At 47.2% G+C, this 12,806-nt stretch overlaps 1 protein-coding gene and 1 long non-coding RNA gene across 23 annotated transcripts in view; one reads left to right on the top strand and one right to left on the bottom strand.

Moving 5' to 3' along the window:
* Window positions 1–2,739, bottom strand: part of SYNJ1 (synaptojanin 1) — a 46,228-nt gene extending 43,489 nt beyond the window's left edge. For 18 of the 19 annotated variants that reach the window (XM_088158819.1, XM_088158833.1, XM_088158822.1 and 15 more), the window contains exons 1-2: window positions 1,488–1,569; window positions 200–345 (exon numbers count right to left, since the gene is read on the bottom strand). In XM_088158819.1, the coding sequence (XP_088014945.1) occupies window positions 200–323 (124 nt within the window). In that variant the 5' untranslated portion in view covers window positions 324–345; window positions 1,488–1,569. Of the gene's footprint in view, window positions 1–199; window positions 346–1,487; window positions 1,570–2,626 lie in introns of those variants that run through there. The other variant, XM_088158820.1, reaches the window with a different exon arrangement.
* A 247-nt stretch (window positions 2,740–2,986) lies between these two features.
* Window positions 2,987–12,575, top strand: LOC106864121 (uncharacterized). Of its 4 annotated transcripts, none has more exons than XR_015801173.1 (6): window positions 2,987–3,393; window positions 4,045–4,219; window positions 4,989–5,113; window positions 5,911–6,029; window positions 7,692–11,564; window positions 12,272–12,575. It is a non-coding gene; the product is annotated as an uncharacterized LOC106864121 (long non-coding RNA). The 4 variants fall into 4 exon arrangements; XR_015801170.1 differs by having other exon boundaries at window positions 2,988–3,393; window positions 4,086–4,219; XR_015801172.1 differs by having other exon boundaries at window positions 2,988–3,393; window positions 4,086–4,219; window positions 12,392–12,574.
* Window positions 12,576–12,806: the final 231 nt, after the last annotated feature.

Here is a 12,806-nt window from a genome sequence, read left to right as displayed (position 1 = left end):
AAGTAGCTAAGTGTGTACAATTCTCTCTCAACAGAGGAGGACAAGAAAATGTCTCTTTTCTCATTTAAATCAGAAGCCTCTCTATTAGCAAACAGAAAAACACGAGAGTTGCTCCTTTCCATTCCACAAAGACGTGGCTCACACAACGTCAAGCCTGGCACCTTCCTAGCACAGTAGTTACCAAAAGAGATCGACTTACAGAGGACAGCCACAGCTCCGGACTCAAACAGCAGACATTCTTCTCTGTTCCTGCTTTCCACCATCACGCTGAAGGGAAGTGGCTCCAGCTTGTGATAGACACGGTATCCTTTACTGAAAGCCATTTTGCCTCACACACAGGCAGCCCTGTCCAACACAAGACGATGTTAGTGAAACCTCCCCGAGCTTCCGGACACCTCCTGCAAAGCAGCTCTGACTCACGTCCTTTCCTAGGGATTTTACATCTTCAACAGAAACAAACAAAACCCCCTGCTCCCTCTTTCTACCTCGTGAGACTCACTTTATCTCTGTCCAAACAAATATAGGGATTACCTCAAGAGGACATAAGAGCGTTTCGAAACCAGAACTACCCAGAGAAACACCTTTCAAAATATGGATTCTAATTAAAAGCTTCTTTGAGACAACTAGAATTTTACAGAACCCCAGACTGGTTTGGGTTGGAAGGACCCTTAAAGCTCATCCGGTCCCACTCCCTGCCATGGGCAGGGACACCTCCCACTATCCCAGATTGCTCCAAGCCCCAGTGTCCAGCCTGGCCTTGGACACTTCCAGGGTTCCAGGGCCTGCCCACCTTCTCAGGGAACAACATATCTACATCCAACGCTCCTCTCTTCTAGTTTAAAGCGATTTCTTTGCCAATACTTAATAAACACGATTTCTTCTTAGGGAAATAAAAAAAAAGAAAAGGTTTTCCAGCTACCAGCAATACGGAAGAGTAGCAACCATTTAATGACAAACGAGTGCCAAAAGCATAGGGGCAGCCTTCAATTTTTAGATCTCTTTTACTCATTCTGACCTTGTAAAAAGGCCAGTATATTTCAAACACAGAAGCAGTCAAGACATTTGAAAGGATCGTACAAAAATGTCAACCTATTTCCGGCTTGTTTTTCCTCCCGTTTTTAAACGAAAGCAGGGCCTGGTTTGGATTTAAAGCCTGCCCCGCGGCGGCTGAAACATCGCAGTGCTGTAGCGCTGACGCTGCCCGGAGCCACACGCGAGCCAGATCTTTAAAAAAAAAAAAAAAACAAAACCCTCACACTGCAGCAAACCATAAACGAGTGCCAGATCGGCCAAGTTTTCCGCACCGAGGCTCGGGAACACGCAGCGAACGAGGGCTGCTGCGCAGCGGAGCCTGGCACTGCCCGCTCCCAACTCTGCCCGTCCCCGCAGCGCACGGCCGAGCCGCGGGGCCGCCGCCTCACATTCCCGCACAGCAGCGGGACACGCCCGCTAGAGCCCGAGCCCCGGCCCGGCCCCGGCCCGCTCACCGCCTGCCGCGGAGCCGGCGGCAGCCGCCGCGATCAGCGATCAGCCGCCGGGATCCGCCTCCTCCCGGCCCCGCGTCCTTCCGCGCCCCCGCCCCGGAAGGGAGGGCAAGGAGAGGGCGGGCGCTGGGGCCGCGGCGGGACGGGGCTGCGCTTTAAACGAGCCGAGCCGTGTGTTGAACACAGCCTGCGGGATAATTCTGAGGGGCGAAAGCCAAGGGACAGGCTCGGGGACAGCCGTGCGGACCGAGCCGCCTCTGAGCCGCCGCGCTGGGCGAAGGGCTGCGATGCTCACAGCGCCTCGGGTCGGCTGGGAGCCGGCTAAAGCCGGCGTCTTCCCCACAGCAGTCACGGAATAGAACCGTGCAGTATCCTGAGCTGGCAGGGCCTCGCAGGAGCCATCCGGTCCGACCCCTGTCCCTGCAGAGACACCCCAACAATCCGACACCGCGCCTCCCTGGCAGCGGTGCCCAAACACTCCTGGAGTTCTGGCAGCCTCAGGGCCGTGCCCCGCACCTTCTGAGGGAAGAACCTTTCCTGATACTCAGCCTCACGCCGCCTTGACAGAGCTGCAGCCCTTCACTGGGATCTACCACTGGTCACAGAGAGCAGAGATCAGCGCTGCCCCTCAGGAAGAAGCTGCAGACCTCTCATGAGTTCTCAGCTCTGTCTCTTCTCCAGCTGAACAAGCCCAGTACCCTCAGCCGCTCCAGTGGCTCAACGCGGCCTTAGTGAAGAGCGCGGAGTTTCGGAAGCAGCTGCCCGAGCTGTGCGCTTGTGAAATCCCAAGCGGATTTCCCCCGTTCCTGGCGCAGCTGTCGCTGGCACAGCAGGAACGGGGCGGCCCCAGGAGAGCGAGCGCCGCTCGGGCGGACACGGCCGTGGGCAGGGCCGGACCCGCAGCGGCCGGGGCCCCCCGGCCCGGGCACCGCCCCTGAGGCACCGCCCGCGGCTCCCGCTCCATCGTCCCCATGGCCCCTGCTGGGTCATTGTTTTATTTCACCCCGAGCTGGGCATTTTTTGCCTGGGTCCTGTCCGGTCTGAAAGGCAACGTTCAGCGCCAAGTTCTGGGTGCAGACCATGCTGGGGCCGGGGCTATTTAATGCTCTAGATGGGTCTAACTTTAAAACCAAATTACTGACCTTCCATGGATGGCGGCAGCCCGCGCATGCGCCTTGGGTAGGGAGGGAAGAGGGCGGGACAGCAAGGACCCCGCTTAGTCTAGGCGTGTAGTCGGCTGCCTGCGCGCGACGCCGACACGGATCCCGCCGGCGCGATTTCCGTCGGCGTTTCCAAGCGTGCGGACACGGGCTGTGGGCTCAACGGCTGCGCAGGCGCGCGAGAGCCGGGCGGGTGCCGACAGGCAGCAGCAGGGACACCTCTATCTGCCGGGGGGGGGGGGGGGGGGGGGGTCCTACCGCGGCCTCCATCTTGAGCGTGGCGACAGTCCCAAGATGGCGGCCCGGGCGCCTCTTGCCTGACCTTCTAATCATGGCGGCAAAAAGAGCGGGAAATCAAGGACCCTGAGTCTGTCTAGTGGATTACCTGCGTGCGACGCCAACACCGATTCCCCCCGGAGCGATTTTCCGCGACATTTCCCAACGTGGGGACACGGCATGTGGGCTCAGCGGCTGCACAGGCGAGCGGGAGCCGGGCGGGCGCCGACAGGCAGCAGCAGGGACGCCTCTCGCTCTGGCGGGGTCCTGCCGCGGCCGCCATCTTGGGAGTGGCTCCGGTCCCGTCCCGGCTGCTCTCCGCGCTCCCTGCCCGCTCCCCTCCAGCCCGGGCAATGGAGGAAAACAGAAATGCATCGAGGAAGGAAGAACAGTCCCCAGAGCTGCCTGAGCCATCGCCCTGCCCGCGGCCGGGAGCTGCCAGAAGGAGGAGGCAGCTGCTCTCTGCCAGAAAGGTGAGACGTGTGGAAGGATTGGGGCGTTTCCTTGAGGTTTGTGTCAAAGAGCTGACTGTTACATTTATTTCTTTATGAGAGAACTTGCATAGCATTCAGAGCTTCTATAAATATTTTGACAGAGAAATATGTTACAATTCAGCACAACATTTCTAGCACAGGAAATCCTAAAGTGTATTGTGGAAAGAGATGATGCCTAATCATCTTTAGATTGATGTGTATGTTTTTTTCAGACTTTAGTATTTCAAGTAAATGGTTCTGATTAGTATTTGATCTCTGATTTTAACTTGATAATTTGCCTCCTTGTGTAGGGTTGGTTTGTTCTTTTTTAATTAGTTTAACGGAGTGGGAAAATGTGAACTTTTCCACTGCGGTAGCAATGGAATGCTACTACCGAATATGAATAAAATACTAAGTACAAGTGTATTTTCTATACTGATGTACTTGAGAGCTAATCTTCTATTAAATCCCGTTGAGTTTCCTGGCTTCCTAAACTGCTGTAGTTCCTATAATAGAGGTGGCAATCAGGGAGATGCTAAGCATGCCAAAGCATGCCTCAGGTTTGTAGGAGACTCTTGCCTGTAAATGTCTCCTGACACTTGCTCTCTCTGTTTGTGGTGTTTGTGTTCTTCACGTCTATTTTATTTCCAGAGCAATGGTCACACACTTGTTGGTGTTTTCAATTGCACTAGAACTCCCGGTGGAAGTCAAGGCCTTAGATCCAGGATCCTGGAACCTCTAGTTGATGCTGAAGCCATTAACACAAGACTGGGCTGCTGTGAAGGAATTACTCCAAGATGAGGAGCTCTTTTTGGTCTTCAAGCAGGTAATAGCTGATTTTGTAACACCTAGCACTCTATTTCTTTTTAAACATTCTTTTCTAATAGAGGAAAGTATGTAGTGTGACTCAGTGTGTTTGAAGAGTTTTTTAGTGGTTTGTTAGGTGACACAGCAAGCATTTCACTTTCTGAAGTAATCTGTATTACCATCGTGCTACTTTTCTCAAGTATTTTGCTTAGAAAAGTGGAACTTCTCTGATCAAGTGTGTAGAAGTCTGTGAGCCAATGGCTTTTTGGAAGACTTGGAGTTTGTCTCTTTACTGCCATGGCTGGGTGTGCATTATGTTTGATGTATACAAGTATATATAGTGCAGCCACGAAAAGGCAAACACTGCTGAAGTCATAATGGCGTAGAAATATGTTTTTCCTGTTGCTTTATAAAGCATATGGTCCAGAGAAAGGTAAAATACAATACTAGAATTAGTCCACCTGAAACTGAGTCATGTAATCTTTTTATCTGTGTCACAAGAGAAATGCCACTCGGTCTAAGAGAAGAAGTATTTCTGAATTGGCAGAAGTCTGCCCGTACAATAATCACTGCATGCTTGGGTGTACGAAGTCGTAGGTATAGCTATGAGAGAATGATTGAGCTGCTAGGTATTTTTAAGCTGCTTGTGAGCCTGTAAATCATTTGTGACAGTAGAACGTAAGGAAAAGATGAGCATTAGTATAGCTGAGTAACTGTGTGCTTTCAAAGCAAATACATCTTCTTACAATTTCACTTTGACTTCTGGTGTGTCTGCTTTTGTTTGACAGTGATCTCAAAATTCCTGGATCCAGAACAACTACTTTGAGTTTTGGTACAGATTCCAAAGCAGGATGCAGTATGTTTCAAAAGACACCTTGGAAAAAATCCATTATTTGTCTATAACATGCCATATGTAAGTGTGATGTCTATAATTCATCTTAGTTGATGCATGTTTCCAGACAAGTGCAATTAATAGATAAATAATCACCTACTTCAGATAAAAGTAGTAACAAATACTGCAAGGTTCTGTGACTAAAGTTATGAAAGGAAACCAACTATTTGTAAAGTCCAACAAACTCTTTCCTGTATTGGGGATTTCCTCGTGACTTTTTCTTTGAAAGCATGTCTAGCAGCACAGGACCTAACTCTATAGAAAGAAGCTGCTTAGCAGTGGAGAAGAAAATGTATCCATCGTGCATTTGTGGGTTTGATCCCCAGTAACTGCAAATTACTGAGGAATTGCTCTCCAAGACATGAGTTTAATATGAATAAAGCAGAGTGTGAAGTTTTTGGCCAAAGGTTCCTGTTCTTTCCTGTCGGGTAAAACTGCTATGCTTTGAAGTCTGATAAAGGCAACATAATCTTAATTTTTGGGAAACTAACCTTTTTGGGATTAGTAAATCAGTGGCCACAGAAATGTCAAACAATCCTAGAGTTCACTATTTTATCTGTATCCCTTTAGACTCGCAAAGAGCTTCAGGCATACGATTTCTTAAAAATTTCAGTGATAAGCTTCTTTCATTGTCCTATCTATATAATAACTTTTTTCTTATCAATTAATGGCAGAACGTAATCTTACAGACTTTAGCAAGTAAGATGCATTCTCTGCTGTGCAGGAAAGCCAAGTGTAAAAGGAATTTTTTTCCCCAGTGACATATTCAGGCAAATGTCATAGCGATGAGAGAAACTTGTCTTTTCCTTGCTTTGTAGGTTCTTCTGGCCCAGCAGAGTATTGCTGTTTTGGAATTGCAGAGCAGATATTTCGCAGAATAGGTGTGGATGATGGTACTGAAAGAAAGGTATCACCTTTCATGAAGGAAATGAAAGAGGTATGAAATCTATTTATCCAGGTCCGAGGCCCGTTTTTGCTGTTAAACTAATAGAAATGGTACTGGTATATTTCCACTGAAAGAGTGTACTTTGAAAAACAGTCAAATCTTCAGCCTTCATCTCTTTTATGATAAACCACAGGAAAGCAGGCATCTCTTCATTAGAAGGATATTCCAGTGTGAGTAAACATCAGTGTTTTGTTCAATAGTACTTTCAACATTGTTGGGTTTGCTTAGACTTGAAGTTATCATTTGTAGGGGCCTAAGCTCTCTCAGTTTCCTCTCACAAACCGCTGCCATTCCGAGGGTAAGTGATATGTTCAATGGAAGAGGATGTAGTGTGAGTCTTTGCTTGATTGGAATTGACAGCTGTTTGAAAGCTTTGAAAAGGTAGAATTGCTGTATCTCAAAGAGATTTTTTTAAAATTCCTGCGTTATGTTCCACCTGAAGTACATTAAAAACCTCCTTTTTAAAAATATGCTTTTATAGGAGTTATAACACTTTGACTATTTTTCTAGATAATGTAGGTCATACAAAATGCTCATGATAAGTCACTCATCATTAGGGACGAGCTTGGCAGAGGTACCAGTGCCAAAGAAGGGATTGGCATTTGTCATTCTGCCTGTGAGCATCTGTTGAACTTAAAGGCAATTCTGTTTTGAAAAAAATGAATGCTTTAGACTTGTGTTGTCATCCTGAAAGTAAATACAGTGTTTTCTCAGAGTTTAACATGGGTTTTGCAAAGGTTTCTCGGCTACATGTGGTATTTTTCATAACGGGTGACCAGTAAGAATTACGGTGCTGGAGGAATGAGGTGCTGCCGTAAGCTGCAGTTCTGTTCACTGGCTGCTGTGATTTAACCCCAGGCAGCTGCTCAACACCACCCAGTGCTCGCCTGCTCCCCCCAGTGAGATGGGGGAGAGATCAGCGAGGTTAGAGTACAAGCACTTGTGGGCTGAGCTGAACACAGTTTAGGAAGGGAAGCCGTAGGCAGCAGCAAAACCCGGGCTTCGTTCAGTGCTTCCCAGCGGCAGGCAGATGTTCACGCGTTTCCTGCAGTGCCGTGTTTGCTCACAATGACTGTTCCCAGAGAGGCTGAACCTCCCTCCTCCCAGTTTTTATTGTGGTGGTGTAGTATGGTAGTGTGGGATATGCCTGGATTAGATGGATTGCAAGTTTCACCTCTGTTGCTGGCTATGGGATCAAGCCCAGGTGGCTGATACAAACCTGTGGAGTGTGCAGGTGTTTGATTCTCCTTAGACTTTATTCAGAGTACCTTTGTGGGTTTTTTGGTCTGAAAAGCTCAGAGACTTTCTGTCACTTGTACTTTTGATAAAGAATTCCTTGAGAGAATTAAGCAACCATTTGACAGTCGTTCCTGACGCTGCTCAGATTTTGTAAGCATCTGGATTTTCTTTTGTTTCTGATATTGTTTTCCTTCCATTGAGAAATGAGCAGGAGAATCCCCAGTTGGAAAAGGTATAGTTGTCAATGGTAGAACGCATCTCTTAAGGATTTTCATTTGCTTTGGTAATGTAAAGACAGCTTTTCAGGGTTTTGGAGGAAAACCTGGACATCTGTGAGATGATCTAATTGTTCTTATTTATTATTATTTATTTCTGGATCATTGCTAAAATAAATTTGCTTTCTTGTATCTTTAGGCATTTACACTGTTTGCTACACGTCTCCTGGAACTGTGTCATAGAGACACTTTATATCCCAACCATGCCGAAGTGCAACATGTGAGAAGCAGCGCTGGAAGTGAGGAGGAAATTGCTTGCACTGACACACTTTCTAAAGGATACACAGAGGAAGAGAACTGCGGTGATGGATTCCACTGGGACTTAGAGTTGGCAAAAGTTATGAGATGTTATTTCCGTCATTAGGCATCTAACGGTATTTTTTCTCATGACAGGTTTCTCTTGAGTTTGTGCCTCTCTCAAAGAGAGAGCTACAGAGATCTGCAGATGTAGAATTTGTTCCAGATGAGTGTGTTTGAAGTAACTAACTATGTAGAGAGAGAGGAGTTTCGGGTAGTATGAAAACTTAGATGATATATCGTAGTGGAAAAAAAAATCTTCCTGACGTGGGTATATCCTTGATTGGTGTCTGTTTGAATGAGTTGGGTCATTCTGAGCATGTGCTACTGGAGTTCATTTAATCTGCACTCACAGAACTGAATGTATGTTCTGGAGAGACTTCCAGATGTGTCTGCCATAAGCAGTGCTATGACTGGTTACCAGCAGGTTGGCCCTTTTTGATTAGCAAAAAGGCATCAAGTTCCTTTAAAAAGGGAGATGAATTTTTTTTATTAGGCTAAGACCATTTTGAGAAGGTCTGCAAAAGCATCAGTGTTCTGTGTAAAGTGGATTTATTTCTCTTGGAACTTGAGAATAAATTCTAGTGTCGATTGTACAGATGGATTAATTATGGGTCAATCAAGAAAAGAGTGAATGACAAAGATTTCAAGAAATCTGTATGTTTCCAAATACTGGATTGGGATGTTGATTCCTTGATTTATTTTATCAGGATGACATGAGCTGCATGTGACTTTTGGAAGCTCTCGGTAACTGAAGGCTAGAAATGATTCCAGTTAAGCTTCACGTAGCAGGACTTAAAGCTTCTCTTGGTCGGAATTTCAGAGTAAGTTTGTTTAACTTTGGCAGCACAAGCTCAATTTTAGATGCTACACGAGCACTAACTCCAAAGAGCTGTGTGTCTAGAGAGTCATCTCTGAGAACAGGAGACCTTTAGAAACTCAGTGTTGGTGTCTTGGCTTCACCTTGCTTGATAAAAGTCACATGGTAAGCAAGGATGCAAGGGCTCTCTTCATGAGACTTCTTCATTTTTAAACCTGCAGCTTTAAACCACCCAATGAGCCACAGACTTTCCAGGGGTCAAAGGGAAAAAGTAAAAAATCATGGTAGGGCAGGAAAAAAAATTTCCATCTCTTTCTTACCCCAAGTATCTGGAAGTTTGGCTGTTGGCAGCAAAGAAGCTGAGAAACGACATCCACGTGCACTGGACGTCTGGATAGAATCGAGAGTGCAGTTAGCAAAACCTCAGTATTTTCTGCCAAATTAAAAACCTGAGCCGAGAAAGCTGCTGACACCATGGTGCCATTTTTTTTTCCCTTTTAGCGCCCTAATAAGTCTCGTTCTCCTAATTGACAGTATTACCAGCAGTCACTTGATGTCGAGGTCTATTTCGGAGATGGCATTAAAACAGGGTGCCCAGAGCAGCTGTGGCTGGATCCCTGGCAGTGCCCAGGCCAGGCTGGACACTGGGGCTTGGAGCAGCCTGGGACAGTGGGAGGTGTCCCTGCCCAGGGAATTGGATCAGCTTTGAGCTCCCTCCCAGTCGGAACCATTCTGGGATTCTCTGAACTTAGCACTGACATTGAAATCAAGACTTTAATCGAATAAGATGATGACAAACAGGACTGGAAGGCAGGGCTCTTGCCTGCCCCGTGTGTGTCCTATGGGATGAGCAGCAGTACCTCTGGGAAAGCTGAGGCTTGCCATTATCCAGAGAACTCTGATTTCACAGCCCACTGCACCCGCAGCACCAGCGATCACAGAGAACAGCCTTTTTCAAAGGGGAGGCTGAGCTGGACAATAATTCATCAAATGCATTTCCCTCTTTTGCATAATCCTACAGGCACGTCCTGGGGATGTGATCCCACTATGAGCCTCGCTGCAGCCTGACAGAAATACCAGCTGGAAAACACCTGGGAAGGCATTTGTTACGGTTTTTGAAGCATGCAGAGGCCTGGGAGAGCTGCTCCAAGGGACTATGAGGGCTAATGTATATTTTGCACTTAGGGGAGCAGACTGTCCTCTCTAAAATTCGTACTGAGCAGGAATACTTATTTCTGTGTATGGAGTTGGCAACCAATCTGAGTCACTTACATAAATTCCAGAAACCTTCACTATTACATTGTCATTCCTGTTTTCAAAGACAAAAATAAGGCAACAGTTTCTGGGTTGCAGTGAACATCTTCTGGAAGCTACAGGGAAATCTGACAGGAAAGTAAGTGTTTCACCAGTACAGAACGAGACCTAATTCCACCCAGTTTGGACAGCCTGGTTTGTACTGATCACTGTCTAGTGCTACTTTTCCAAGAACAGTTTCCTAATTTCTTTTTTTTTAACCCCTTTTCCCACTTTCCCACTTGGAATGTCCCCTGTGGTTCCTGTCTCTCAGGTACAGGCGTGCACTGCTCCGGAGCAAAAGCATTTTTTTGTGTGGAGGAGAAATACCTCAACGTGCACTGCAAAGAGAAAAAAAGCTTTATTTACAAAATTTAACAAGTGGAATGTCTGCAGTATGGATAGAACTTGGCTTCTGAGCTTTCCTCCTCCATGCAGATTCTTCCATGAGGAATGCTGTGCCGTGTTTCCAATCATGGGATTGCTGCCCTTGCAGTTAAGTTTTTCTCTGTTCATTGAGAGTCGCCAAGTGGTTTCTTTCTGACTGAGCTGCTCCTGTGTGCCCCTGTCAGAAACAACTCTCTTTTGTGCAGCTCAGTCATTGCTAAACTCAGCATTTGCCTAGGGAGGTGTTTTACTCCTGCCACATTTCCCTGAAAACAAGGTCTGCTGATGTCGGGCAGTTGATGTGTAGCAGGGGGAATTTTCAGCCCAGGCCCATCTTCTGCTTCCCTTGAAAACGTTTTGGAGAAAACCGAACCTTTTTAGGTACACGGTCACCACGGGACAGAAATAGCAGCTCCCAAATTCGCAGTGAGTATGTGCAGGGGGGCAAGCAGCACTCGGGCTTGGCACAGCAGTCTGGGTGTGGCGAGGAGCTGGAACGGCCAATGAGTCTCACCCGTCACACTGGGGGCCTGGAAAAGGGGAAAACGAGGTGGGATCAGTTAAAAACGCGAGCTGGAGATGCACTGGGGACAGGGGACGGAGGGACAGGGCACAGGGAATGGCTTCCACTGCAAGGGGGCGGCATTAGATGGGATATTGGGAAGGAATTTCGGGCTGTGAAGTGATGAGGCCCTGGCACACCTGAAATCAGTCAGGCAAGGACCTGTGTTTAATCTTGCTGAGTAAATGCTCTGCCTGAAGTGCTCGGTGTGGTAATGCCATTTAACACCTGCCATGAATTAGTCAATGGCTTGATGAAGAAAACTCACATTTAGTATTTGGACTTGGTTTGCAGGCAACACGTGATTAATGATATCTGAGTCTTTGTATTTGATTTTTAAAGGCAGAACAAATACGCAGTATTAGAAAATAAATATTCTTTATTAGATACACGTTGGGCTGGTTTGGATTTCCCCACTCTGACTTTCCAAGAGGTGCTCTCGGTTTTTTGTGTTGGAAAACATTGTCAGTTCAGACACAGCTCAGATTTATTTACTAGTGCATTATAAAATGTGCTTCTCCAGGCTGGAGCTGAGGCTTAACAAATTCAGTGTCCCGGTGCTGTCTTTGGGCTGAGCCGTGTCCTGCTGAGGCTGTGCACGCTGCAAACAAAGACATTCATGTTGACTGGCTACAAGTTACACAGCTCTCTGGGTAATTAGTGTTCTGTCATCTGCTGGTTAATGATTCTCTCGCCTCTCCTGCTCATTCCCATGCTCCGTGTTCGTCTTCTCCTGGGTCCGGTGGGGTTTTGGGGCTGGTGGTGAGGATCTGCCCTCCCGGAATTCCCTTTTTCCCCAGGGGGAGCTTATTCTGCACAGTTACTTTAATCAGTTTCTTCCTTATCTCGGGGTTTCTGCCTTGTGGCCTGGAAATCCTGCATTCCTCATGTCCTCTGCTGTCAGAGGCACATCCTTCTTCCGAGCTTTGCTCACCTCCCCTGTGTGGGAAATCACGGCAACACATCCGGCCCCACATCTTAGCAAGTATTTTGTTTTTCTAACACCTGGCTATCACCTGGAGCCTGCTGCCTGCTCTCTGTGGGGTTAAATTTCCTTCCCAGCCGATTAGGATTGAAAGTGTACAAGGATCGAGCATCACAGAACATCCTGTTTAAGGGAATTTGGGCACATTCCACATTTTGGGACAGAGTTAGAGAAGGGGAAAGCCCAGCATGGATCCGGGGGGATTTGAAAGGGTCAGGTGCCAGGGAGGAGAGGGGGCCTGAAGCAGCTCCCTGCTGCATTGTCAGAAACGATAGAACTTGATAATTTTAGCTAGTAGTTTTAATTAACTCTCAAATGAATTGTTTTAATTTATTGTAACCAATATGTACATTAATTATCGTGTGCTGTTGTTAGTTTCATCTTAGCCAGCATTTAGCAAAGCTGTCAGCAGCTACTGCAGTGGGAGCCCAGCTGTGGAGAATGACTGAAAATGCGACTTTTGATAAACTAACTCTGATGTGCTCCAAAGAACAGAGCCTGGCAGGGGAAGATGGATTGGTGAGGTTGGACATCTGGAACGCAGAATTCATGGACCACAATGCAAACAGCAGAAGATGAAGAAGAGGCTAAAGAAGAGTCAGTACAGCTGTCGCAAAGGCCCTGCTGGAGGAAATAGATACTAAAAAGAATAAAATATGGACTAATTAGTATGAAGTGAGCAATCAATAACAGTGGGATAGAATGCTAGCTAATGCAAAAGAGCTGTGTAGTACAGAAATGCCATTATTTGATGAATAGGTGACAGAGTTCTGTGTCCGCGTCTGTGCGGATTTTTGCCGTGCACCCCCTGGCCAACAACGAAGCGACTGGCCGGCGCTGCAAGAACGGCGGGAGGGGGTTTCATTCATTCCTTCATTCATTCATTCATTCATTGCGGAGGATGCGGAGG

The sequence above is a fragment of the Sturnus vulgaris genome, chromosome 2 (assembly GCF_052056855.1).
Source record: "Sturnus vulgaris isolate bStuVul1 chromosome 2, bStuVul1.hap1, whole genome shotgun sequence".
NCBI classification, from domain to species: Eukaryota; Metazoa; Chordata; class Aves; order Passeriformes; family Sturnidae; genus Sturnus; species Sturnus vulgaris.
The sequence above is the reverse complement of the archived record's forward strand: the minus strand, read 5'-3'. Positions and strand labels throughout refer to the sequence as shown.